The 24,253-nt window shown below is 41.2% G+C and overlaps 1 protein-coding gene across 4 annotated transcripts; it reads left to right on the top strand.

Moving 5' to 3' along the window:
- The first annotated feature begins 279 nt into the window (after positions 1 to 279).
- grm1b (glutamate receptor, metabotropic 1b) lies at positions 280 to 20,953 on the top strand. Of its 4 annotated transcripts, none has more exons than XM_035168988.2 (10): positions 280 to 619; positions 1,832 to 2,656; positions 4,041 to 4,290; positions 9,852 to 10,087; positions 13,284 to 13,530; positions 14,717 to 14,885; positions 15,520 to 15,646; positions 17,189 to 18,116; positions 18,230 to 18,260; positions 18,815 to 18,941. In XM_035168988.2, the coding sequence occupies exons 2-9, from the start codon at positions 1,948 to 1,950 to the stop codon at positions 18,249 to 18,251; spliced, it is 2,688 nt and encodes an 895-aa protein (XP_035024879.1). In that variant the 5' UTR covers positions 280 to 619; positions 1,832 to 1,947; the 3' UTR covers positions 18,252 to 18,260; positions 18,815 to 18,941. The 4 variants fall into 4 exon arrangements, with proteins under 4 accessions (XP_035024879.1, XP_035024878.1, XP_035024877.1 ...); XM_035168987.2 differs by having other exon boundaries at positions 18,780 to 18,913; XM_035168986.2 differs by lacking the exon at positions 18,230 to 18,260 and having other exon boundaries at positions 281 to 619; positions 18,815 to 19,073.
- The last annotated feature ends 3,300 nt before the right edge of the window (positions 20,954 to 24,253 follow it).

The following is a 24,253-nucleotide window of genomic DNA, read 5'->3' on the forward strand; positions in this document are numbered from 1 at the left end:
GGTAACTGCAAAGTGTAATCGTTGTTATTACCGTTGAGCCAGGCTTGTGTTGTAGTACCGTATTTTAGCCACAAGGCAGCAGCAGAGCACGATTCCTTCACGGCTGCAGAAGTGAATTGAAAGTGCATCACGTCTGTCAGCTGCACGCACGACGCAGCTGCAGGACCGTGCACGTCAAGTTTCAACTGTCGCTATATAGTTTTCATTAGGAACACAAACAGCCTTGCACACAAAGATATGGCACAGCAGGTCAAATATCCACATTTACATAGACATTCATGTTAGATGTTGTCCCCAACTAATGGCATGAATTGGTGTTATAGTGTCTGAATCGTGTTTCTGGGTGTGTGTGTGTGTGTGTGAACCGAGGCTTCAAATCAGGGGCACTGCAGTGAGCGTGACCCGCTTTCAAGATGCAGTGAGGAAGAAGAGGAGGAGAAGGGGGCACCTCATGATCAGTGCAGAGGGAGAGAGGGAGAGGGAGAGAGAGAGAGAGAGAGGGAGAGGGAGAGAGAGAGGGAGAGAGACTCACATTGTTTTCTCAGCAGAGAGAGAGAGAGGAGCTGGAGTCCAGAGGAGACACAGTCAGAGCCGCGATGTCCCGACCTGTCTGCTGCAGGTAGGTAAAGTCATGCCAGTCGTTTAGGCACTGACTCACCTGAACGTGCACGAGTTTTCAGTGATGATCTGTCAGTTAAGCTTCACGCTCTGATTGGGATGAATGTGCATGTGCGTGTGCGTGTAGGTGACGTGATTTTGAAACCTGTAAATGACACCGGTTGCAGATTTGTGTCTTTAGAGCGGAGTCAAAGATAGGACGATGATTCAGAGGGAGCTCTGTGTGTTTGTGTGTCTGTGCGTGCGTGCGCGCGCGCGTGCGTGTGTGTGTGTGTGTGTGTGTGTGTGTGTGTGTGTGTGTGTGTGTGTGTGTGTGTGTGAGGTCTGAGGGATAAAGTTGGAGAAACATTCGCAGGTTGAAATAGAGAATCGTCTGTAACAGATGCAGCTGTCCATGGTGCTGAAGCTCAAAACGATTCTCCATCATCACATGTGCAACTTTGTTATTTACATTTAGCATCTTTAAAGCTTCATGTTAGTTGTTCTGATTTCCTCCTGCGTATCTGTTAGAAATCAGTAACAACAGCCAGTAAACTATGGGATGTATGTAAAATAGCAGCGTCACATAGGGCAAGGATCATTGTGGCTGATGAGAGGCTGAATCCTCTCGCCTCCCCATCTAAACTTCTCCCATCTGGACAATGTTATTGCCTCTATATCCCTCTATATACAAAAAAAACAGATACAAAAAAATATTTATTCTATAAATCTTTAAACATGCAAAAAATGAGGATGTCCAGACCTCTAGCTCTGTCAATCCAGAGCTGCTTAAAGATGCAATGTACGTGTAGTCTGTTTTACATTTTTTGCATCATTCATGTCAGAAAATTAGGGTATAATCAACATTTTAGGGAGTCATGATTTGACCGATTAAATGAAACAACGGTTAGATAAATCAAATTAATTAAATGCGTGGGGCTGTAAATGTATTTAGGTTGAACAAACTTGATTTGTGTGCTGCCAACTGAAGTATTTTCTTAAGTTTGTCCAACAATTTCACTCGAAGAATAACAACAAATCTTCATAACAGAGAATCTGGAACGAGATAATTTCTTTTCTTTTTGGATAAAAAAGTCTAAAATGATCAGCTGATTATTAAGATACTTGTGTGTGTTTTTTGGGGGGTTGACTGATTGATCAATTGACTAATCCCTGTAGCTCATGTTAAATGAGTGAAATTTAGGAATTAAAGCACCGTGTCTTTTACATCCAGGATGACGACACTGAAGAAGAAGCAGCTGAGGTCATTGCCGTCTCATCCACAAGAGGATTGATGGACCTCCATTATGATCAAGGGGACATGATTCTACATTCAGCTCCTGTGGCACAATGTCCAGTATGATTTATCTGACTGCCAGTTTGTATTTGCTTGTTTTACTGTTCGAGGCCGTCGTGTTGTCCAAGGGCAAGTATGAGAGGTCGGCGGTGCCGAGCTCTGCCTCCCGCCTGGTGGCCAGGATGGACGGGGATATTATAATCGGCGCCCTCTTCTCTGTCCACCACCAACCGTCGGCTGAGAAGGTGGCAGATAGGAAATGTGGGGAGGTCCGCGAGCAGTACGGCATCCAAAGAGTGGAGGCCATGTTCCACGCCTTGGATCGGATTAACTCGGACCCGAACCTGTTGCCCAACATCACCCTGGGCTGTGAGATCAGGGACTCCTGCTGGCACTCCTCCGTGGCCCTGGAGCAGAGCATCGAGTTCATACGAGACTCGCTCATCTCCATCCGGGACGACAAAGACGGCTCCAAGTGGTGCATCGAGGGGGTGCCGTCCAGTCAGCCGCCATCAACCAAGAAGCCCATAGCAGGGGTCATCGGGCCCGGCTCCAGCTCTGTGGCGATTCAGGTCCAAAACCTCCTGCAGCTGTTCAACATCCCGCAGATCGCCTATTCTGCAACTAGCATTGATCTCAGCGACAAGACTTTGTTTAAGTACTTTCTCAGGGTGGTGCCTTCAGACACGCTTCAAGCCAGGGCCCTGCTGGACATTATCAAACGATACAACTGGACCTACGTGTCTGCAGTGCACACAGAGGGTAAGACACATTCATTGCTTCAGAATTGCATGTCCACAAATTTGAGTAGCAAACACAAGATTTCTCTAAAGAAATGATCAAAACTGAAACAGAGGCCAAAATATCACAAATATGACTCGAGGACAGTGTTTGTCATGATGTAATAACCTGTTTCATTAGATCGTCCCTGAGTCCAAACCCCACATGTCCACTTTCAGATGTAAACTTAAGGCCCAAGCACAGCAACCCTGATGAACTTTATTCAGAGCCTAAAAAATACATTATGTGTTTGAACAGGTTGACTTGAAGACACAGTATTCAACAGAATATTTCGTCTGTAAGGAATCAACAGTCCTGTTTTCTCTGTTCTTTCTGAGGCAACTGAACAAACAGGCAACAAGATGACACAAGAAAGAAGCTGCATCATTAGACAGGAGCTCTGAATCATCTCTAATGTTTAGCTCAGCACTTATTAAATCAGTTAAAGTTGTTTATGTTGAGTATAACATTATTTAGACTGTCTGGTTGACAGACAGTTTTCGTGAGGTTCATTCATGTGACATCAGCATAAGCAGAGAGGGAAATAGAAAGTGTTTTTCTCTGTGATTATCTGTTTACAGCTTCTCTACATCAGTTAATCAATGAATCGAGAAAACATAAAAGATAAACTCTGCAGTTACACCATGAGTTGCCATTTCCCCCCCACACATCCTTGGATCTCATTGAAAAAAAACATTTGCATGTCTTGTAATGAAAACAGATAAATCCAGATTACACACTGAAAACACATTATCATGTCAAAGGATATATACATTCAAGCAAAGATTATGATAATTAATATTCCCCCCACATGAACATGAGTCAGATGTGATACCTGAAATACTCAAATCTATTTTTATTTATTTATTTATTGAGGGAATATGAGTCTGTAACAAGCTGATAAAAATCTAATCAAAACCTGGCAGACATTATTTGTTTACCGTGTTTATAATCTGTATATTTGTACGTGTTATAAGGAGTTTCAGGGGCAGAGAGAGAATGTCTGTTGGCTTTGTCAGTGATGTTGTATACTTGCTGGTTGTGGACATCTGGAGAGGCAACCTAAAAAATGACAAGTGCTCCTCTCGTCCTCAGTGAACGCAGTGGAGGTCACCTTCACCCAGTGTGCTCCAGTTGTGCTCCTCGTGTTTCCATAAAAAGAAATCTGGGGACATAATGGACCAGTTTAAAGCTGAAGGGACAGATGTGTGTTCTCAGCAAAATGTTCCCTAGATAGTTTAAACAAAATGAAGAAGAACAAAAAAAACATTTGAGGTCCAGGGTGAACCTTTAAATCCAAACCCATTGATCTTTCCCTCCCTCCTGTGAGTGAAGCTCCCCTGACAGCGCCTCTTGTCTTTCTCAGGTAACTACGGGGAGAGTGGGATGGAAGTGTTCAAAGAGCTCGCCTCGCAGGAAGGCATCTGCATCGCCCATTCTGACAAGATCTACAGCAACGCTGGCGAGAAGCACTTCGACAGGCTGCTGAGGAAACTGCGGGAGCGTCTGCCAAAGGCCCGAGTGGTTGTCTGCTTCTGTGAAGGCATGACAGTCCGCGGCCTGCTCATGGCCATGAGACGGCTCGGAGTAGCCGAAGAGTTCCTCCTAATTGGAAGGTTTGTTAGAGATTGTTTTCCCACAAGGGGGATTTAGTTTTGTCTGTCCTGTTTTCTGTTTGAGGAGAAGCACACACGTTTTCAAACTTACTAAACTAGAAGGAAGCTTTCTCTTAGTTTTGCAGTTGGTTATTGAAAGATTTTGAAGAAAATGAAAATGAATGATCCGGCTAATTGAAGATTTCAATACAAAAAAGGTTAAAAACTACTTTTTCCCCATTGTTCCACATTGATTGATGACATTCGTGGCAAGATAAAGAAAAAAATCACCATAGTCACTTCATAGCTGAAGCTTTCAGCTGCATCACAAGCTCTTCCTCACAAGACGTCGTTTGTGTGGATGTTGTTGTCAGTACTTTTCTTCCATGTTGACATTAGAGTTCAGTATAAAAGTTCATTCTTGACTTTGGAAACAATCTAAACTTTATGACGATAACTAAGATGGAACAATTTTACATCAAGGTCCATTTACTAACTGTTCTGGAGCTTTAGATTATATCCCTCAATCTTCCTCAGTGAATTGATTTTCATTTCCTGAGCACTTTACTTTCTTGTTTGTTTGTTTTGTTTGTTTGTTATCAATATAAGCTTTAGATTGTCTCTCTATTTCTATTGCTTGTGGTGATACCTTGCAAGATGTGTTTGTTTACAAATTTTTGTTCACCTTGACTTTGACCTTTGGCAGATCAGCTCCAAAACTTAATCATCTGGAGATATCGTCCCAAGTAATGTTCCTGCGCAGTTTGGTGAAAATGCCTCCATGCATTGTTGAGCTATTTTGTCCACACACACACACACACACACACACACACACACACACACACACACACACACACACACACACACACACACACACACACACACACACACACACACACACACACACACACACTTACAGGGGTGAAAACAATTACAATAATCTGTTTCTGGCTACACAAGCATGCAGGGTAATAAACGAGTCAGGATAAAATATAAATAATAATAATTATTATTATTATATCAAAATAACGTATTTGTATAGCACTTATCCAAACAAGGTTAGAAAGTGCTTCACAACATAAATGGCAAAAAACGAATGAATACAAATAAAAAGGTTTCCAATTCAGTTCAACATATTAAGGTCGAGACACTGACATCAATAATAATTTAAACACATTAAAACATGAGATTATTAATTCATCGAAAATCTTCCAAACAAACAACACCATCGTTCTGTGAGGAAAACACAGATGCTGAATTCTCTGTTATAATATGCAGCCACACTCAGGATGGAAGGTCTACACAAAGTTCATATAGAAGCAGAATCTCTTTTCTTCTTCTTCTGGGAGTAGAGTTCCTGTGAAAGCAGAAGATGCTTTGAGTCAGGCTCAGTAATGAATAATGCATCCGTGCAGCGAGCTCCCCCTCTCGCTGTCAGATCACAGGCAGGATGGGCTAATATGGGACAGCACCTCCAGCATAAGCTGGGGAATGTGGAAGCAGTGAACATCAAAGCTCATATCAGCACTTATAGCAGACACGCCGTAGTCTCAGCTCATCTCAAGTCCTGTTAAGAGTGTTTGGAACACCTGAAACAAGACTGGGGGAAAAGCTCGCTATGGTTAATTTACTTGAGAAACGGTCTGTTAATGTGTGGCGGCCTTATTCACAAAGGCTGACGACTCAAACGGCCTCCTCTGAAACCCAGAATGATGAAATGCATGTTTGGGGGGGAAAAGAAATAGGGCGTTTTAAAGTCTAAACTCTTGTTCCTTCCACTTGAGTTTGCACTGCTGCTAAAACCTCCACGGAAGATAAGGAGGGCCTGAGTGTGTGTTTATGTGTGTGTGTAAGAAAGAGAGAAACTGTGTGTGTGTGTGTGTGTGTGTGTGTGTGTGTGTGTGTGTGTGTGTGTGTGTGTGTGTGTGTGTGGTGTGTGTGTGTGTGTGTGTGTGTGTGTGTGTGTGTGAGTGCGTGTGCATTTTTCTGGGTCAAGGAGACTACTGAAAAAGGAAAATGTTTTTTTTTAGAGCGATGCAGTAAGTGAACACATGCAGGCCCATGTAATGGGCCAATCGAAACGCCCGAGGTGCTGGTCATCAGCCATCCGTCTTCCGCTGTGTGGAGGATGAAAGAAATGTCTGCTATCACACACATGTCAAACAGCAGACAACTCATTTGATTCAACTCTCATGTGAAGCTGCCGTTGCCTTGGAAACGATTAAAGAATATACCGGTTTTGCAAATATTTGGCTGATGCTTCGTAAATGTCCTCAACATTATTCTGATTTCAATAAAAACCCTGCGTGAGGATTTTTATTAATGTCCTCTGATAATGCCGAAATTAAACGACCCGTAGTTGTGTGATATCCGAACTGTGTTGGGGATCTGTGCTGTGTCCGTGCGTTGGTTGACGTCAGAGCTGCAGGTTTTCTGGCGCTCGCAGCGTTGGACTGGGGGGAGTGTGATGCTGGGAAGCAGATGGCCAGGTACCGTTGATACTGTCGCACTGGAGAACAGTTGTCAGTTCGTCTCTTGAAGTGCGAGCCAAGCCACACGTGCTGCTGGCGTCGCTTTGTAAAAACCCCAAATGTGAAGGCTGGTCACTGATATTTTTGTCCTGCAGATGAACCGTAGCTCGTCCAATAATCATCAACTTTGAATTAATCACATTTGGATTTTGTTTCGCCCCAGATTCACCTGTGTCTCTGTGGAAAAGCCTCTGAAACAGCAAATCACAAAATGAATAAGTCAACGTACGATGCTAACATTCTGATTGGTCATGCTCTATATTTGATCCTAAACATGAAACAAAGTAGGTGCAATGTTATTCACCGTCTTTGTTCACTGGGTTGTATCATGCCAACATTTACTAATTAGCTGTGTTATCAAAATACAACTGAGGCTGATGGGAATCTCATCTGTTTGGCAGGTATTTAACTAAAAAACAATGTTGGAGAATTTTTGCCTAGTGAGGCAAATACATTAACTATGAATCATCAAGGTTTTTATAATTCGTCCTCAGGGGTTCATGAATTTCTGTATAAACCTCGTTGGCAGAGGTAAATATAGAGACACTCAAAAATCACAAATGTCAGTGCTTCTGTAGGAAAATCAAGGGATGGACAGTTGATCATCACAGTTTTCATCCTCTGGGACCATGAATGTCTCACACACAGTTGTCAGTAATTGTTGGGATATTTTAGTCAGCAGCAATTGAGCAACAGACCTGGAGCTTTGCTAAAAACGGGTCTTTTCAGTTTTTTCAGGCTTTATCCTCGATACAGTCACTTTGAAGTTGTTAGAAAGTTTCATGAGATTCAGTCGTACAACCTTATGACAATATTGCAACTCTGCACATCAAGATTGTGAACGGCTAAAAGGCCAAACTATTGGCAAGGGCTGTTTATTTGTGAAGCACGTTTGATGCAGTGGCAAAGCTTTACACGATGACTTAGAAACAGAAAAAGATAGAGCAGATGTAGAAAATCAACAGAACCATAAGATAAATGCAAGTTTATAACCCGGATTCAAAGGTGGTCAAAGTCAGAGTAAGTCTGACATCCTCTGGAGATTTGTTCCGGCTCTGAGGTGCACGGTGACTAAACGCTGCTATGTTTGGTTTGCGCTCTGGGAGGAGTTAGCAACTCGCTACCTGACGACCTGAGAGGATGAGAGGGTTCATTCAGTAAAAGACAGTGGCAGATGTAAGCAGTCGCACTTTAAACTCTGTTCTCTGACACAGTGGAAGACAGATGGAGGCTGATGTGATGAGTTTGTCTTTTTGTTAGATGGTGGATTTTGGAACAGATTTGACATCTCTGGTTCAGTTAAGCTCCAAGTTCAACAATACAGCAATATACCTGACTTGGTTTTTGATGTTCAGAGACAGAGTTGAGATCTGTCTATCAATCTTCCTTCTTCTGTGGGAAAAGAGGAAACTGTACTTTTTTTTGGGTGAGATGTTGCTTTTTAGTGAGCTGCTCTCGATGCCACGTCCTCCTCATTAATGCTATTTAAGGTCTCCATCTTCCAACTCCTCCTTCATATCTGACTCATAGAACTAACTCCACCACAGTATTGCAAATATGCAGATTCACTCATAATACTGCTTTATAAAGAAGCATTTGCAACTCAAATGCAGGGGGGGGGCTGTTTTGTGTGATTTAAATCTGAAGCTTCAAACAAAAAGCTGTTGTATTTTCTGCACAATGTCCTGAGAGAGGATTAACTGCAGAATTGACTTTCAATGGATGGATGCATGAAAACTATAAATACACACTATGACCAGTGTGGCCACAAAATCACACCCGAATGGTGTGTGTGTGTGTGTGTGTGTGTGTGTGTGTGTGTGTGTGTGTGTGTGTGTGTGTGTGTGTGTGTGTGTGTGTGTGTGTGTGTGTGTGTGTGTGTGTGTGTGTGTGTGTGCTTGTTTCTCTCTGGGGCAGATTGTCTGCTACAGAACTGATTTGTGAATTCTCACCGGACTTGTGATTGTGTCTGCGGACTTTTTTCTTTTCTTTTTTCCCCCCCCGAGTACAGTGAACTCTCCACGCCCGGCAGCGGGAGGCTGAGAGAGAAGTAGAGTCAGGGAAACAAAAGGGAGAAGATTTCTGCAGGATTCAGCCTCAGCCTGGTTTATCAGGCTGCATGTGGTGCACCAAAAATAACAGCATGAAATAACTGTTTGTTGCCTCCTATAAAATTGTGACTTTTAGAGCTGTTAAAATTAGGTTTAAAATCTATAAGTACTCTTGTATTTCAATAATTTAAACTGTTCGGAGGGCTGTTTGAGTATTGTAGTTCTATTTAATTGGAAAAAGCTTTTTAAACCAAAGCTTTACAGACATACACAAGCATGTAATCCTTCAGTATCTAGACCCCAGTTTTTTTTTTATCTCCCCTGTATTAACATTACATGCGAGTCACTGACTAAAACACCTTTTCATCTGAAACATAAATGCATCAGTCTTTGAAAATCTCAGAAGTTAATTGACTTATTTCCAAAATCCTCAAAGACTCTTCTAACCATTTGGTTGAAAAAAACAAGATTTACATAATGTTTGTATGTAAAAATGCAACGTGACATATAGAGATTGCAATGTAAAAATATGCATCAGTTTCAAGCAGTTCCAAAGAATCCAGCCTGCAGTGAATCCCACAGCTCATAGTGAACATAACAACATCATTTCAAATTACACAAAGATAAAGTCAAGTAAAATGTTATATATAGAATATAGTAACACAGGAGATTTACAGTATTGACTATAGGATGACATCATTATTAATCATAGACATTAATGAAGGATGTGACCTGGGAAGACATCAACAGAAGCTTACAAAGAGAAGTGAGAGTTATAGCCAAGAGTCACAAACCGTCTCTGTTGTAAAATGGAAAAATGTAAATATCTTAGTAAGTGTTGTTAATGCCCTATTCTGTTTTTTTTTTTTAAAGGTCATTAGGTATTATTTTCCTGAAAGAAAAACACACTCAGCTCTTTGACTCAAACTTATGAATAATACATTGGAATGTACAAACTGGGGCTAGTTTAGCACTAATTGTGGCGTGTTCCTCTCTCCAGTGACGGCTGGGCCGACCGCATCGAGGTGGTGGAGGGTTACGAACAGGAGGCGGTGGGCGGCATCACCGTGAAGCTGCAGTCTGACGAGGTCTCCTCCTTCGACGACTACTTCCTGAGGCTCCGGCTCAGCACCAACACCCGCAACCCCTGGTTCCCCGAGTTCTGGCAGTACCGCTTCCAGTGCCGCCTCCCCGGACACCCGCAGGAGAACATGAATTATGCACGCAACTGCTCAGGTAGCTAAACAACTGGTGGAGCAATTACGAGGCTTCCTGCAGCTCTTTCTGGTTTACAGTTTACGCTGCCGTGCACATCAGCTTGTCTCCTTGAACTGCTCTGATGTGTGCAAAGCTCGGAGCATGATGCCAAAAGGCCCCGTAAACTGGAACACACCCTTTTAATTATGAATGAGACGTGCCAGAGGGTAGAATTCTCCCTGAGTCACTTCAATAACACTTATTTTCTCATATTGTTCATTTCTGTGACGCGTGGCTTTACAGAGGATGATGATCTAGGTAACTTAAATCCTTTTTCTCTTGCAAAGGAACAAAGTAAATGCATTAGCTTAAATTCTTGGTTTCAGGAAATAATGCTCAACAAGCACGTTTCCAAACTATCTTTTCACATACTGCTCATACTTATTTCTTTTTGTTTGGTTTTAAAAATAAATGTCCAAATGTATATATTTACGTTTACAATCTTGCAGTAAGAGTGGATAAGCACTCTCTATTTTCAAAAACATGATGGAAAAATTACTTTAATTTAAGTGTATTGATAAACGTAAATATAAAAAAATGATGCATGCAGCAATAAATGACACCATACACCTCAGTTGACAGCTCACGAGATTCTTCTATGAATTTGTTTTTGCTATTGCATCCTCCTTCCTTTTTGCTCTTGATTTAATCTTCTTACCTTTGCAGCATTTACACCTATTTTAAAAAATATTTATACAGGGAATAGAGCATCTCTCTTTTATTGTGCACATACCTCAAGCTTTTACTCAACCATCATATTTTAATGGCAGATGATAGAGTATTTATTTTTGTCTCATAAGTGGGGGTAGAGTTACAGTTTGCTCTCCTGTTCTATCGTTTCTTTATCTATAATATATGTTTTTATTTATTTATTTTGATGTAGAACTCCAGGACGGTGAGTGAATTCCTCTGAATGGATCCTTAATGCTCCTCACTTTGGCAATATATATATACATATATATATAGAGGTCGACTGGTATTAAGATACTTTTTAATCATGTGTTGTGATAATTAAAGTGTGTTTTTATTCACAATTAACTAAAATTACGATTAATCTCAGTCCACCTCTAATATATGAAGCTATTGGGATGTTTCTATTTATGTGTTTTATTTATGTTTTTATGACATTGCAGTGAGAGCAGCCCAACAATTGGTTCTTATCTGCTCTCACTTTGTGCTCTCACACCCTTTCTGGCCTTGAGACAGTTGTATAAAACAGCCCAATAACATTTGAGTGAGATGGTAACACGCTTAAGTTGCATGTAGCCGCAGAGACGGTAAAGCAGTTATTGCATTAGTGAAAATTAGAGTTTAATTCATGTGACACACTGAGACGTTCAGTTGTCCTGTAGCCGACTCCCTCCGACGTGCAGCGGTAGGTCCTCTGCTTGCATGCTGACATCATGACATCATTGCATCATAGTGACTGAGGCTCACACGGCTCGGAGAGCGAGGCGAGAGAAACGCCAAGGAGCCGTTAAACTAGGTCATCGACAGCAGTTCTCTCCGGACACTCAACCAGCTGCTTATACCCAGCGGACTTTGCAGTTAACGTGTTTGTTTGCACTGCAGACAGTTTCCCAGCAGTCCTCTTCCACCGTCGTTGGCAACAGTGCCACAGACGCACCGTCAGTGTTTGATTCCTCGCAAAGCCTCTCGTATGATCCGGTGAAATGTTGAGTGGGGTAATTCTGTTTCACTTGTATCAGGTGACAATGTTACGGACAAATGGTGAATGTAGACAGCACACGGAGAATTCCTACTGTATCTCCGCTAAGGCAGCAAAATCCTCACATTTGTTATTTGATATTGGAAAGAAATAGATCTATGTCAAATAAAACATGATGAAAATAGAGCACAGCTTGTCTTTGACCAATCTGGCAGTAGAACGGCACTCGCCATATCAAAGAAAGTGAAAAATTTCTTGGATCTGCCCATTTATCAGGATCTGCTGCAAAATGAAATGGCTTCTTCCTTGGGTCATGCACCAACCCTCCACAATAGTTTCTGCATAATTCGCCTAGAAGACAAACAGATATACAAATGCAGAAGGAAAAATTGTCTCCTTTCAGAGGTAAATAACAAGAATTACCACCGTGTGGTTCTTTGTCTCTGCCAACAAGTGAAGTGGAAAGAAATATGATCATAATCTCCCCTTCTGTTCCTGAGGTGTTTAAAAACGTCTTGAAGTGGTATTATGATGTCACAGTGAAGTCCAAAAAGGTCAAAGGTTTGTCATCACTTACTAATTGTTTCTTATTAGAAGTCTGTGTTCATTTCATGATTTCATGATTAGTTTATTCATATTTGAGTTATGGCCACGAATGTAACCTTGACTTTTGACCTTTCACCTTTGACCACCAAATCCTAATCGGTTCATCCTTGAGTGCAAGTGATATTTGAAGAATCGTTCATTAGTTTGTTTTCCTCCTTCTCTGCCATGTGCTGATTTGACAGAGTCGTCTGTACTCTGGGAAAAGACTCTTTTCAGAGGGGAAGTTGTCAAAAAAAATCATTTTAAACTCCAGGCGCTGCCAAACAAACAGAGCAGACTGAAAGCACGATGGAGCTCTTTGTAAAGACACTGAGCTGAGAAACTAAAAGAGAATGCTTACCCTGCTTCTAGCTTTCGTTACACTGAACTGATAGGGTGATGGGTGTGTTTGAACACAACACACTGTTTGCATCCGAGTATGAATCATTTCTCTCTCATTCGCTCGTCGTGTTTGTCTGGAGGAAAAAAATATGCACAGACAACAGGAGATCCAAACTCATGAGAACGAAGGGTTGGTTGATTCTTCAGCTTGAGGAGACAGGATCTTACAGGGTTTCAAGACCAATTCCAATGAAACCATGCGTCATGAAAGCAGACATGCACAGTCCTGCCATGGTAACAACATTTCCTGAGACGTCCAGTTCCTTTGAATCCGTCTCCCACAGAGGAAACGACGTGTAGCTTGCTGCCGGCAGAGAGTTAAGTTGATAAGACTGCATCTGTGAGCACCCTATCACTCCTTTGTAATAAGTGATGTCATGCAACACACACAGAACACCTGAGATTTTGACTTAACGCTTAACACGCTATTGCTTGCAGCAATGAAGCCCCTCCTGTAAGGCTGTTAATGAGATGCATATGATGGAGATGAGTCCTCACTGTTCCCTCGTGTGTGGACAGGTTACGAAAGTCTGGAGGACAACTACGTTCAAGACAGCAAGATGGGCTTCGTCATCAACGCCATCTACGCCATGGCCCACGGGCTGCACGACATGTACACTCACCTGTGCTACGGCCACGTGGGGCTGTGCGATAACATGAAGCCCGTTGATGGCAGCCACCTACTGGACTTTCTGCTCAAGACGTCCTTCACTGGTGTCTCTGGGGAGGACATATGGTTCGACGAGAACGGGGACTCACCTGGGAGGTAAAACTTATATTTTTGTTCTCTGCACTAATTCTTAGAAAGGTCCAAGAGTTTTGTGGTTTCACTCGAATCACTACAACCACAGATTCAATTTTATATCCTACAAAATGAGTTCCATCTTCTCCTATGAAAATCAAAATCAATGTCAGAGTTCACCATTGACATCTCAGGGAATCTGGAGATATTGTACTAAACTTTTCACTTATAGCAGCTTCTCAGTTGTGAACATCTGCTCATTTTCCTACTTTTCTTTGTCAGTAAACTCAACTTCTTTGGGATTTTGTCAGTTTATCAGACAAAACAAACACAACAATTAAATATGTAGATGGTAATTTATGTTAAACATAAATGTAAAACATGTAAGTAATGGAAATAAGAGTTTGCATCCTTGCAGTTCTTAAAATAATAAAATACTGCATCAATAACAACTTTTCAACAAATCATCTCTATAGATACTAAACGGTTTCTGTCTTCAGGGCCAGGGCCACTACATCAATTTGATAGAACTCTATAATATTTTGCTCTTAAAAAACCTGTGTATTGATTAGGTATTAGGTGAAAATTAATTAAAAATATCAATTATTGTACCAAAGTATGTTTCTCAAATTTGCTTTCAAGAGGAAATAATGCTGAATTTATATTTCAGAAGACTCTGAAACTCCTGTCAGTATGTATAATTGCATAATTTTTTCCCATTATTTATTTATCTATTTAATTACAAGATAGCAAACGCTGTCAATCACTCATATCAGGGTAAATTTGAATGTGCACTAATCAGATTTTATGACTTCTAATACATCTAATCAAACACATAAACACACAGAGATAAATAGAATATCTTATTTGTTATTTACACAGTTAAAAAGGGCTTTTTTATCTTTCCCTTGTTATCTTGTCCCTTTCTTCAACTATTGTCCTTCACCTGAGAGGAACTGAAATTGCCTCGTCAGGTGAGGACGGGTTGTCTTGAAATTTCAGTTGGGAGTTTTTATTGCAAACCAGAGAGCAAGTGAGGTGAAAGCCAGAAATATCAGCACCAGGAACTATCGATCACCCCGCTGACAGGCCCCCTGCTGAAAATATTCCTTTTCTCTTCTAAGTGGCAGTAAAAAAACTCTTATTTCCCCTTGAAGAATTGATTCAGCGTCTCGAGCTCTCTAACTCCTCGCTCTCCATTCACCTTCAGGTATGAGATTATGAACTTCCAGCGCGTACAGTCTGGTGTTTACGACTACATCAACACCGGCTCCTGGCACGAGGGCGTTCTCAGTCTTGATGATGAAATGCTCCACATGAACCGCAGCGACATAGTCCGATCAGTCTGCAGTGAGCCCTGCTCCAAAGGAGAGATCAAGGCAAATATAGAACCTCTACATGTTGTGAACGTACACTGTTAAAGTACATTTTGGGTTGCCAGGTTGGGAATGACATTGGGTGGTGTTTATCATTTATATTTGGTCAGGATTTAGTTTTAAATGATGGAAATCTATTAATGAATTCTCAAATAGTTACTCAAACAAAGTCTGTAGTTATACATGTTAATAGGCAATTAAATAAACTTTAATCATCAGGTCTATGTTGTAAGTGTGAATATGAACTTTAATAATATTTCATCACTTGGCAACCCAAACATTGTTGTTGCTGGTTTAGAACTACTGTAAAAATTACCATTAGTAAAACCATTATTCAAAACCAATCAGTCATTTGTAAATTAAACTGTTGTATTAATATGTCATTTAGAAATTCTGTTAATATAATCTATTATTTCACTATGAACTATATGAATTATAAACAATTGTGAAACAGTTATTGAAAACAAGTCTCTGCTGAAAATGTTGTGAAACCTGGATATATCTGTCAATTTAACGCATCTTTCCATCTAGATTTTTATATCTGAATGATATTTTACACTGAAACAAACTGGTAACTGGTAACAGGTAATTGTCACAAAATGTAAAATGACATTTCTTTGTATGTTTCGCTGAGCAGGTGATCAGGAAGGGAGAGGTGAGCTGCTGCTGGATTTGCACGGCCTGCAAAGACAATGAGATCGTCCAGGACGAATTCACGTGCAAGGCCTGTGAGCTGGGCTGGTGGCCTGACGAAGAACTGGAAGGTGGGTTTGTTCTATTTTACTTTTTTAACTTCGACCAATTGGTTAATATGCTCATTTGCTTCCTTGCTGAGAGCTCACTGTTAAATATAAGGCTATATCAAGTAGGTAATTGACTTTGCTGAGAGTAAAGGTGGGAAACAAGGGAAAACTGGTGGCGAAGCGCTTCGTAAAGAGCAAAATCTGCCAATAAGCAATTTCTTAAAGGTTCAGTGTGTAGAATTTAGTGACATCTAGTGGTGAAGTTGCATGTTGCAGCTGAATCCCCCCTCACCACACCCTCCCCTTCCAAACATGAAAGAGAACCTGTGGTAGCCATGAGTTGTCATAAAAACTCAAAAGATGTTTAGTTTGTCCAGTCTGGGCTACTGTAACTATCTACCTGTTTCATCCTGTTTCCAGTCTTTATGCTAAGCTATGCTAATCGGTTCCTTCACATATGACGTGCGGCTTCATGTGAGATACGACTGTGGTTTCAATCTTCTCATCCAACTCACAGCAACAATGTGAAAACATTTACAACAGGGATGTATTTCCCAAAACATGTAACCGTTGCATTAAATCACCAGAATTTAATCTCTGCAAAACGTACCCAAGACAAAAGGCCTCACCTGATAAGAGGAGAAGATTTTGCTGCTCTGCAAAATACCTTCCCATCAAAATTACTTTAGTGGCCACAGGCTGAGTTCCTGTAGCATGATGCTCCCAGAGATGAGAGATATTTTAAAATGTAATTAGAGGCTGTGCAAAAAAGTTAAGTTCCTCTAAGCTTTTTCTCACCTCCTCCCACCACCTGCACTCAGCACAGTTTGTCCTGCTGAGATTCTTTTGGCAGCACTTTCTCATGAACCTGTCCTGTCCTAGTTTCACTGCCTTCCCATGACATCTGAGAGCCATTCATCATCTTCACCGTTTCACCCAACAACGGCCTCACTTCACTTACCGCTCCTCTGGCCCACTTTAAAAGGCCCCTCTGTGCCGCTCAAAGACACGTTTTTAATAAGGACCATCCTGCCTCCGTGCAAACCACAAAATCTCTAGCTATAAAAAAAATGTGGAGCACAAAGGTGACAAGAATTTACTGCACTTTAAAAATATATATAACCCTCCTTCTGTTTAATGTTGAATCAATCAGATTTTCAAACTGTGTTCTCAACATGAAGCTGAAAACAGATCGGATTTGGATCCATGAAAAACGCTGCGTTTTTCTTTGTCCTGCTGCATCGGCCCCTTCCCTCCATGGCTGCGGCCCAGCCTGGCCGTGGCTCAGTAGAAAGGGGTTTATTTATAGTTGAGCTAAAAACCTACTTCGAGACTTACTGCACTTTCACAGGCTAAAATCTATTTGATTCATTTTTGAAAAATTTCACACAACAAGGCCTAAGAATCTTTTCATTCTTTCTGTGCAAAATTACATTTGATTTCGCACTTTTAGAATCCAAAGTCTTTCCAACTGGCTTGTCCCGAAAAATATGAATATTTTACGAGTTGCTTTTAGGATATTGTGACTTGTTTATTTATTCTTGTGTTTTTCTCCCTTTTCAGGCTGTGAACCAATCCCCCTGCACTACCTGGAGTGGAGCAATCCAGAGTCCATCATCCAGGTGGTCCTCTCCTGCCTGGGCATCCTGGTCACGTCGTTTGTTGCCTTTGTCTTTGTCTTGTACCGTGACACGCCTGTGGTCAAGTCCTCCAGCCGGGAGCTCTGCTACATCATCCTAGCAGGCATCTTCCTGGGCTATCTGTGTCCGTTCACCCTCATCGCCCGCCCCACCGTGGCCTCCTGCTACCTCCAGCGGCTTCTGGTTGGACTCTCCGCCGCCATGTGCTACTCTGCCCTGGTGACCAAAACCAACCGCATCGCCCGCATCCTGGCAGGCAGCAAGAAGAAGATCTGCACCAGGAAGCCGAGGTTCATGAGCGCTTGGGCTCAGGTGGTTATCGCCTCTATCCTGATCAGTGTCCAGCTCACCTTGGAGGTCACCCTCATCGTGATGGAGCCACCGGAACCAGTCAAATCCTACCCCAGCATCAGAGAAGTCTTCCTCATCTGCAACACCAGCAACTTCGTGGTCGTCGCCCCTCTGGGCTACAATGGCCTGCTTATCATGAGCTGCACCTATTACGCCTTCAAGACCCGCAACGTTCCTGCAAATTTCAACGAAGCCAAATACATCGCCTTCACCATGTACACCACATGTATAATCTGGCTGGCGTTTGTGCCGATCTACTTCGGTAGCAACTACAAGATCATCACAACGTCCTTCTCCGTGAGCCTCAGCGTGACTGTAGCTTTGGGCTGTATGTTCACACCAAAGATGTACATCATCATTGCCAAACCAGAGCGAAATGTGCGCAGCGCGTTCACCACCTCTGACGCCGTGCGCATGCACGTCGGCGACGGCAAGATTGTCTGCCGGAGCAACAGCCTGCTCAACATGTTCAAGAGGAAGAAGAACCCTGGAAACGGCAGGTAGGTTCAGTAATTGAGTCTGAGTCCCACTCCTGAGGCACCTCAGGGATGCTGGTTTTACTGTAATTCCCTCTCAAAGGGAACCTGACGTCTTACTGTATTCACTTTCATAGGATCACCTGTTGTAAAGTGTGACGGATATAGGTCAGTACTCAATTCACACAGCCATCTTAACCTTTAACCTGTTGGTAAAATTAAAACAAGCATCTCTGTGTGCTAAGGGATGATAAGTGAAATCACAAATACAGGGTACTACAGGGTTTCTGCAGGTTCACCGAATTCAATTCAAGACTTTTTCTTACTGCATAATATTCAATATAAGGCTATATAAAATGATGGATGTATTAAAAACCAAGGAGGACAATATGGCCTATAATTATTAATAATTATATCACTTTTTTAGAACTTTCTGGCAGTACAGAATCAGATACACAAACATTTTATATATGTAACTTATGTCTATTACAGAGAACAGAAAATATTCAAGGCCATTTTTAATGGAAACGAATTTCATATTTTCATACCTGCAGATACCCTGGAATATTACCTACATATTTTTTACATTATGGATAGTGTTTTTTACATGAACCAGAAATTATGTTTTTTTTTGTCTCCACTTTCTGGGTTCCTGTGAAGTAACAGCCATCTTTATTTTGTTCATAGTTCTAATGGAAAGTCTGTGTCATGGTCTGAACCAGGTGCAAGACATCCTCCAAAAGGGGATCACATGTGGCACAGACTGTCAGTGCATGTGAAGAGACAGGAGGCAGGTTCCAATCAGATGGCTGTCATCAAACCCTTAACTAACACATACCAAAACACAGCACTGGATTTCTCCAACCTCAGCACCAAGACTCTGTACAATGTGGCTGAGGAGGAAGAGAGTGACCTGATTGGATATAACCCCCCCATCACTCCCCCCATGATGGCCCACGGGCAGATACCTGCTTGTGGGCTGATAAAAGACGTGGGCGGGGAGGTGGGGCTCTATACCCATGAGCATCTGCAGAAAAACAAAATTTTCCCCCAACATGTCATCATGGACCACCTGCAGGAGGAAATGGTGGTGAGCAAATTCACCAGTGACGTCCCCGAGCTCAACGATATGATAAGCATGCCTGAGGCGGTGAGCGGCGGCATGCCTGTGTACCACCAGGCCCACCTCATCCAGCGGGAGCCCGTCCTGCCCCTGCACCTCGACCCATTCGACGAGGAACCCGCCTCCCCTCTGGAGGAGGACGGGATGGAGAACGAGCACTTTGGCCTTCTCCACGGCTACATGTACAACAACGCACACATTCACGACGAGGAGGACCTGGTGGAGATCAAATTAGCAATGGAGGATTCTCTGCCTCTTATGCCTCCCTCCCCCTTCCGAGATTGCCCCATTCCCCCGATGAGCCCCTTCCCAAATTCGCCGGTGTCCGAGTCGATTTTGTGCACCCCCCCAAACGTGACGTACGCCTCTGTCATTCTCAAAGACTTCAAGCAGAGCTCGTCCACTCTGTGAGGGCAGCGATTACCAGTTGTACAATATAATTGCGTTTATAATGACTTGTGCTGTATGATTCATAAGGAAAAGGTCATTCCGTGGTCGGATAAGTCATTTTCACTCTATAACTTCATAGCTTTGACATGATAAGGGTGAACAACTTGGCGCCACATTTTTAACTTCTTTTAGATGTTAGATGAAAGAATTTGCTGACTGCAAACATATATTTCTACACCAACATAAGCTTTTAGGGTTAAAATAGAATTACTTATCATGAGACCAATAATTAGGATTGTCTGTGTGTACTTTTGTGAATTAATGCCATTTAAATAGATTCATTTGATAAATATAGTACCTGATGTAACAATCAGATGAGTTTCTTGATTTTAAACAGAGTTACTTAATGGTCAATAAAGTTTGTATGTATTAAAAAGAAACAATTACATTTTAAGATAATGCGTTTTATGCTACACATTGTGCGTTTTGTGATTTATCGGGAAAATAAAGAAATTGAAAGTTGTGAAGGAATATTTTGAAATTTGGGGAAATTGCATTTTTACAGAGCATAGGCTAAAAAGATTGATGTCACTCTGATATCTGACCAATAACTATTAATGTACAGCCAACAGTGGTATGACTTTTCTCATCTAAATCATGTAAAACATGAATTTAGTGTATTTCCCTGAATATATCAAACTACTTCTTTGAGCTGTGCAGGATTAAAGTGTTCACCTGTGAGATAATTTACAAGATTTCCTGTTAAAAAAAAAACTAATGTCTGTGACTTTTTGATGGATGCAGCACTGCCAGACGAGTGCACTGACTGTATCACGAATGTAGCAGAGGACGTTCAAGTGCCACATTTTCATGACGATTTTTTTTGTACGTTTATGTCATTTCTATGTTCTTGAAATGCAATTTCAACTTTGTATCTTTTATAATTAGACGTCAGATTTCATAAGTGTACAAATATATGTACAAGATAAATGATAGACATATGTTTTGTGTGAATGTATGACTTGTATTTTGGTATTCAGATTATATGCATTACAGTATTAGAGAGAACTCATTAGCTGTGTATGCTTATATTGTCTGATTGGCGGTGTAGATCAATCAGTTTCCTAAATATTAAGACTTAAACAGCTTATTGAAATTGTATAATGTGATAAAGTGCTATTGTTTGTATTATTCTCAATAAGCTCCTAATGTGCAGCCTGATTCAGTAGCCTATACACAGTATGGATTAAGTCCGCCATTTTAAACAAATAGTTACTGTAGTGCATTTGAAGGAAACTTATTTGACTGGAGTAAATTAAATATTTTTATGCCTTTGTCTCCTCTTTTTCATGGTGAAATGTTTGGTGGCTCTGTGTCCTGTGTCCGTCTACTACACCTGTTTTAAACCAGAGGTCAAAGATTCATGGCTTTGGTTTGATGGAAGAAAATGAAAATAAGTCATAAGTCATACAGGGACTAAGAAGACTTGACACATCTCATCACAGATCATTTAAACCTGGAGATTTCGTAGTTGTTGGAAAAAGCTGCATCATCTTGCGTTGCATCAATGAAAACTATGATGAAGGATACAAACCGTCTGCTGGAGCTGACTTGATTTACTCTACAACAGTTGAATCAGACACCAGAGCAGTGGTGAGACTGCAGCTTCGGGAAATATGTCAAGATTATGAAGTCAGTGTTGTAGCACATTCGTCTGCCCCACAAAGCCCAAACACAGAAGTAGCGTTTTACCAAAGAAGTCATGGTCTGGGATAAATGTAGTATCTGTGAAAACAGCATGTGAAATTGGCAGTTACTACAAAACAGAGATAAACATCCAACTGAATTGACTGCAGCCTGGCGAAACAGCCAAAGAGGAATTTGCTTTATCTATTGAAAGCTTAAAAAACTGTATATTTTCTCCCCTGGCTGTTGAATTAGCAGTTGAACCATATCAGTTTGGATTAACCGGTTTCTTGAAAATGTATTTATAAATTAAATTGCCCAGATCTCTGAGGCAAAGAGCCACACAAAGGCTGCTGCTGGATAAACGTTCCAGCAAGAATCGAGTCATGAATCCACAGCCACCACACAGAAAGTGTGTGAGCTGCCTCGGTAACTCTACACTCATATTTTTGTTTTGCCAGCCTCCTCAATATTGTGTGGATTGTGTGGGCTGTCTCATAAACACCTCTGTGGGGACAACTGAGCTCATTTCTCTGATAATCCACTGATACAGTGAGGCTAATAAACAAAGCAGCATGACACACATCCTGCTGGGGAAAAGTCGTAAAAACTCCCTGTGCAACCAAGACGTGCTGGTGACTGACCTGCTGTAATCAGAGGCCAGAAACTGTCAACGCCATTTTCAGGAAATACAAAAACAACGAGAGAAAACGTCCTCTAACAATTTAATAATTCAAGCCGTCAAATAAACTCTCTCAAATATTCCTCCTCATTAAATGACAATCCGATTCAGTCCATGCTCCGAGTGTTACTCGTGTGTTATGCAACCCATGCATGTAATTATCTGTTAATCGCTTCACAGGAAGAAGAACTGAGACCCATGCAGAAGCATCACAGCTCGCCTTGATATGGCCAATAGCAGAGAAAAGCTATCAGCCTGACCTGATTTCACTGGAGGGAGGAAATATGTGAAAATGTAGCACACTGCAAACACACCACTCAGAGCAACTGTGTTAGTGAGTCTGCTAAACTGATTCATTATTGTTACAGGGATTGACCTTATGAAATATACAGTTTTTTCTGTAAAAGTCAGGTTGTTTTATATTGTTAAAATAGTTATTTTAAAGTATTCAAATTGGTACAAGTATCAATAGCGTACAACTATGTAAATGTATTCAACTACTTATAAAAGCCCTGTATTCAGAGTACTTGTATCAAAACCAAAAATACTCATTATGCAGAAAAAATATTGTATGTATCATTCTCCATTAGTACAGCAGATGAATATGTAGGTGGCAATTAGTAGCAAATTTGGTCGTGATTGTTATTTTAATTACTTTAAATAGTGTTGTGTAATAGGTCAATCTCAACATTGACGAAATTCAGTGGAGAATAAATTAAAATGTGCTGTATAGCAAAGAAGTTCCAGTATAAGATAACAAAATTTAGAATTACTAAGTAAAAGTCCCTCAGGTATTTATTTATTTACCATACAAATATTGTATTTCATCAGCAGTTCAAATGTACATTTGCTGTGTGGTGACCTTCCTCATCTGACAAACTCTATTGTGGTCACACATTTAGAGCTTGAAGTAAAGCTTGACTAGTGACATTAGTTGCTGAGTGAAATAATCCACCCATATTATATTATACTCTATTGTCACAAACAATTATAGTTTCATTTAAGTTACAAAACTTTTAATTCTCATAAATTCTCATGTTCTTAATTTATCGTTATAGGGATCCGCTGTATTGCCAAAAGTACATTGATATAAATCTTAATTTTGAAAGCAATGAGCTGCTGTAAATGTTAATAATGTGGAATTCAGGTGTGATAGATTTACTCGTCACCAAGTGCGTCGTCTTGTGGATATCTGTGGCGACTGGAACCTTGGCCTTTCTGTTCACTGACATGTGTATTACTTGGGTTATTTTTGTGCACCTATCTGTCCTGTGCTGTCCTGTAGTTTTACTTTTCTGTGTCCTTGCTGTGCATCTAGGGAACTGTTCTACATCTTGCCACTGGGTACCTACACACAGGCTCTACCCAGGTACATCGTATGAATGTTAAACTTTGGAACTGTCTGCGTGTTAAAAGAAATACAAACACACACGCACATATATTCACACACATATATTTATACTTCTTTGTGACACCAGCATATATCTACAATGCTGATCAGGTGAGTTGCAAAATAAAAAACGACAATGTGTAGTTGACCTCGTGTGGGAATTGTGCCCTCAGGAAAGTGATGGAAGAAGTAACACACAACAGCTAATCATGGATAGATGTCCCAGATACCAAGGACCTCATTTCAGGAGTCAAACCGGGAGCCTGCCCCCAATACCTTTTTTTCACATCGGACACAAAAGCTGTAGCTCCCGACTTGTTGTTTATAAATATGACAGTCTGAATCCAAGTCGCACTCTCTTCAACACATCCCATCACTTGTGCATTATTGATACTGGCCTATTTTACCCGCCCTCCAGTGTGCATTTTCCCTGGCAGCTTTGTTCATATATTCATGATTGCATGAAAATTTCAATGTAGTCAAACATGGGAATAGGTTCACAAAGAGTAAAGCAGTGTATGTATCCCTGCTGGGCCTATGTCAGTCTCCTATTGTGTCTTCTCATGACCCATTTTTATTGTTGCCTATGTTAAATACGTTTTCACTGTCTGTGGATTGTAAACATAAACACCAGACTGGTATTTAATGCACAGACGTGCTGTGCGTTAAACTGACCCGGGTCCTTCTCGCACAGTAAAATTCTGAGTTTGTGTGAAAAGACCAGAAAGAGAATAAACCTTATGATTAAAAAACAGCTCATGTTCTGCTTCTTCGATGAGACCAATCAGAGGCAGGAATCCATAGGTTGCTGTCCATGGTGCTGAGTGGTGGCTATTAGGAGAAACCTCCAAAACCAAATGCTCCGACTGCAGGATGGTACAATGTTGGTA

This window comes from Hippoglossus stenolepis, chromosome 10 (assembly GCF_022539355.2).
Source record: "Hippoglossus stenolepis isolate QCI-W04-F060 chromosome 10, HSTE1.2, whole genome shotgun sequence".
Taxonomy (NCBI): domain Eukaryota; kingdom Metazoa; phylum Chordata; class Actinopteri; order Pleuronectiformes; family Pleuronectidae; genus Hippoglossus; species Hippoglossus stenolepis.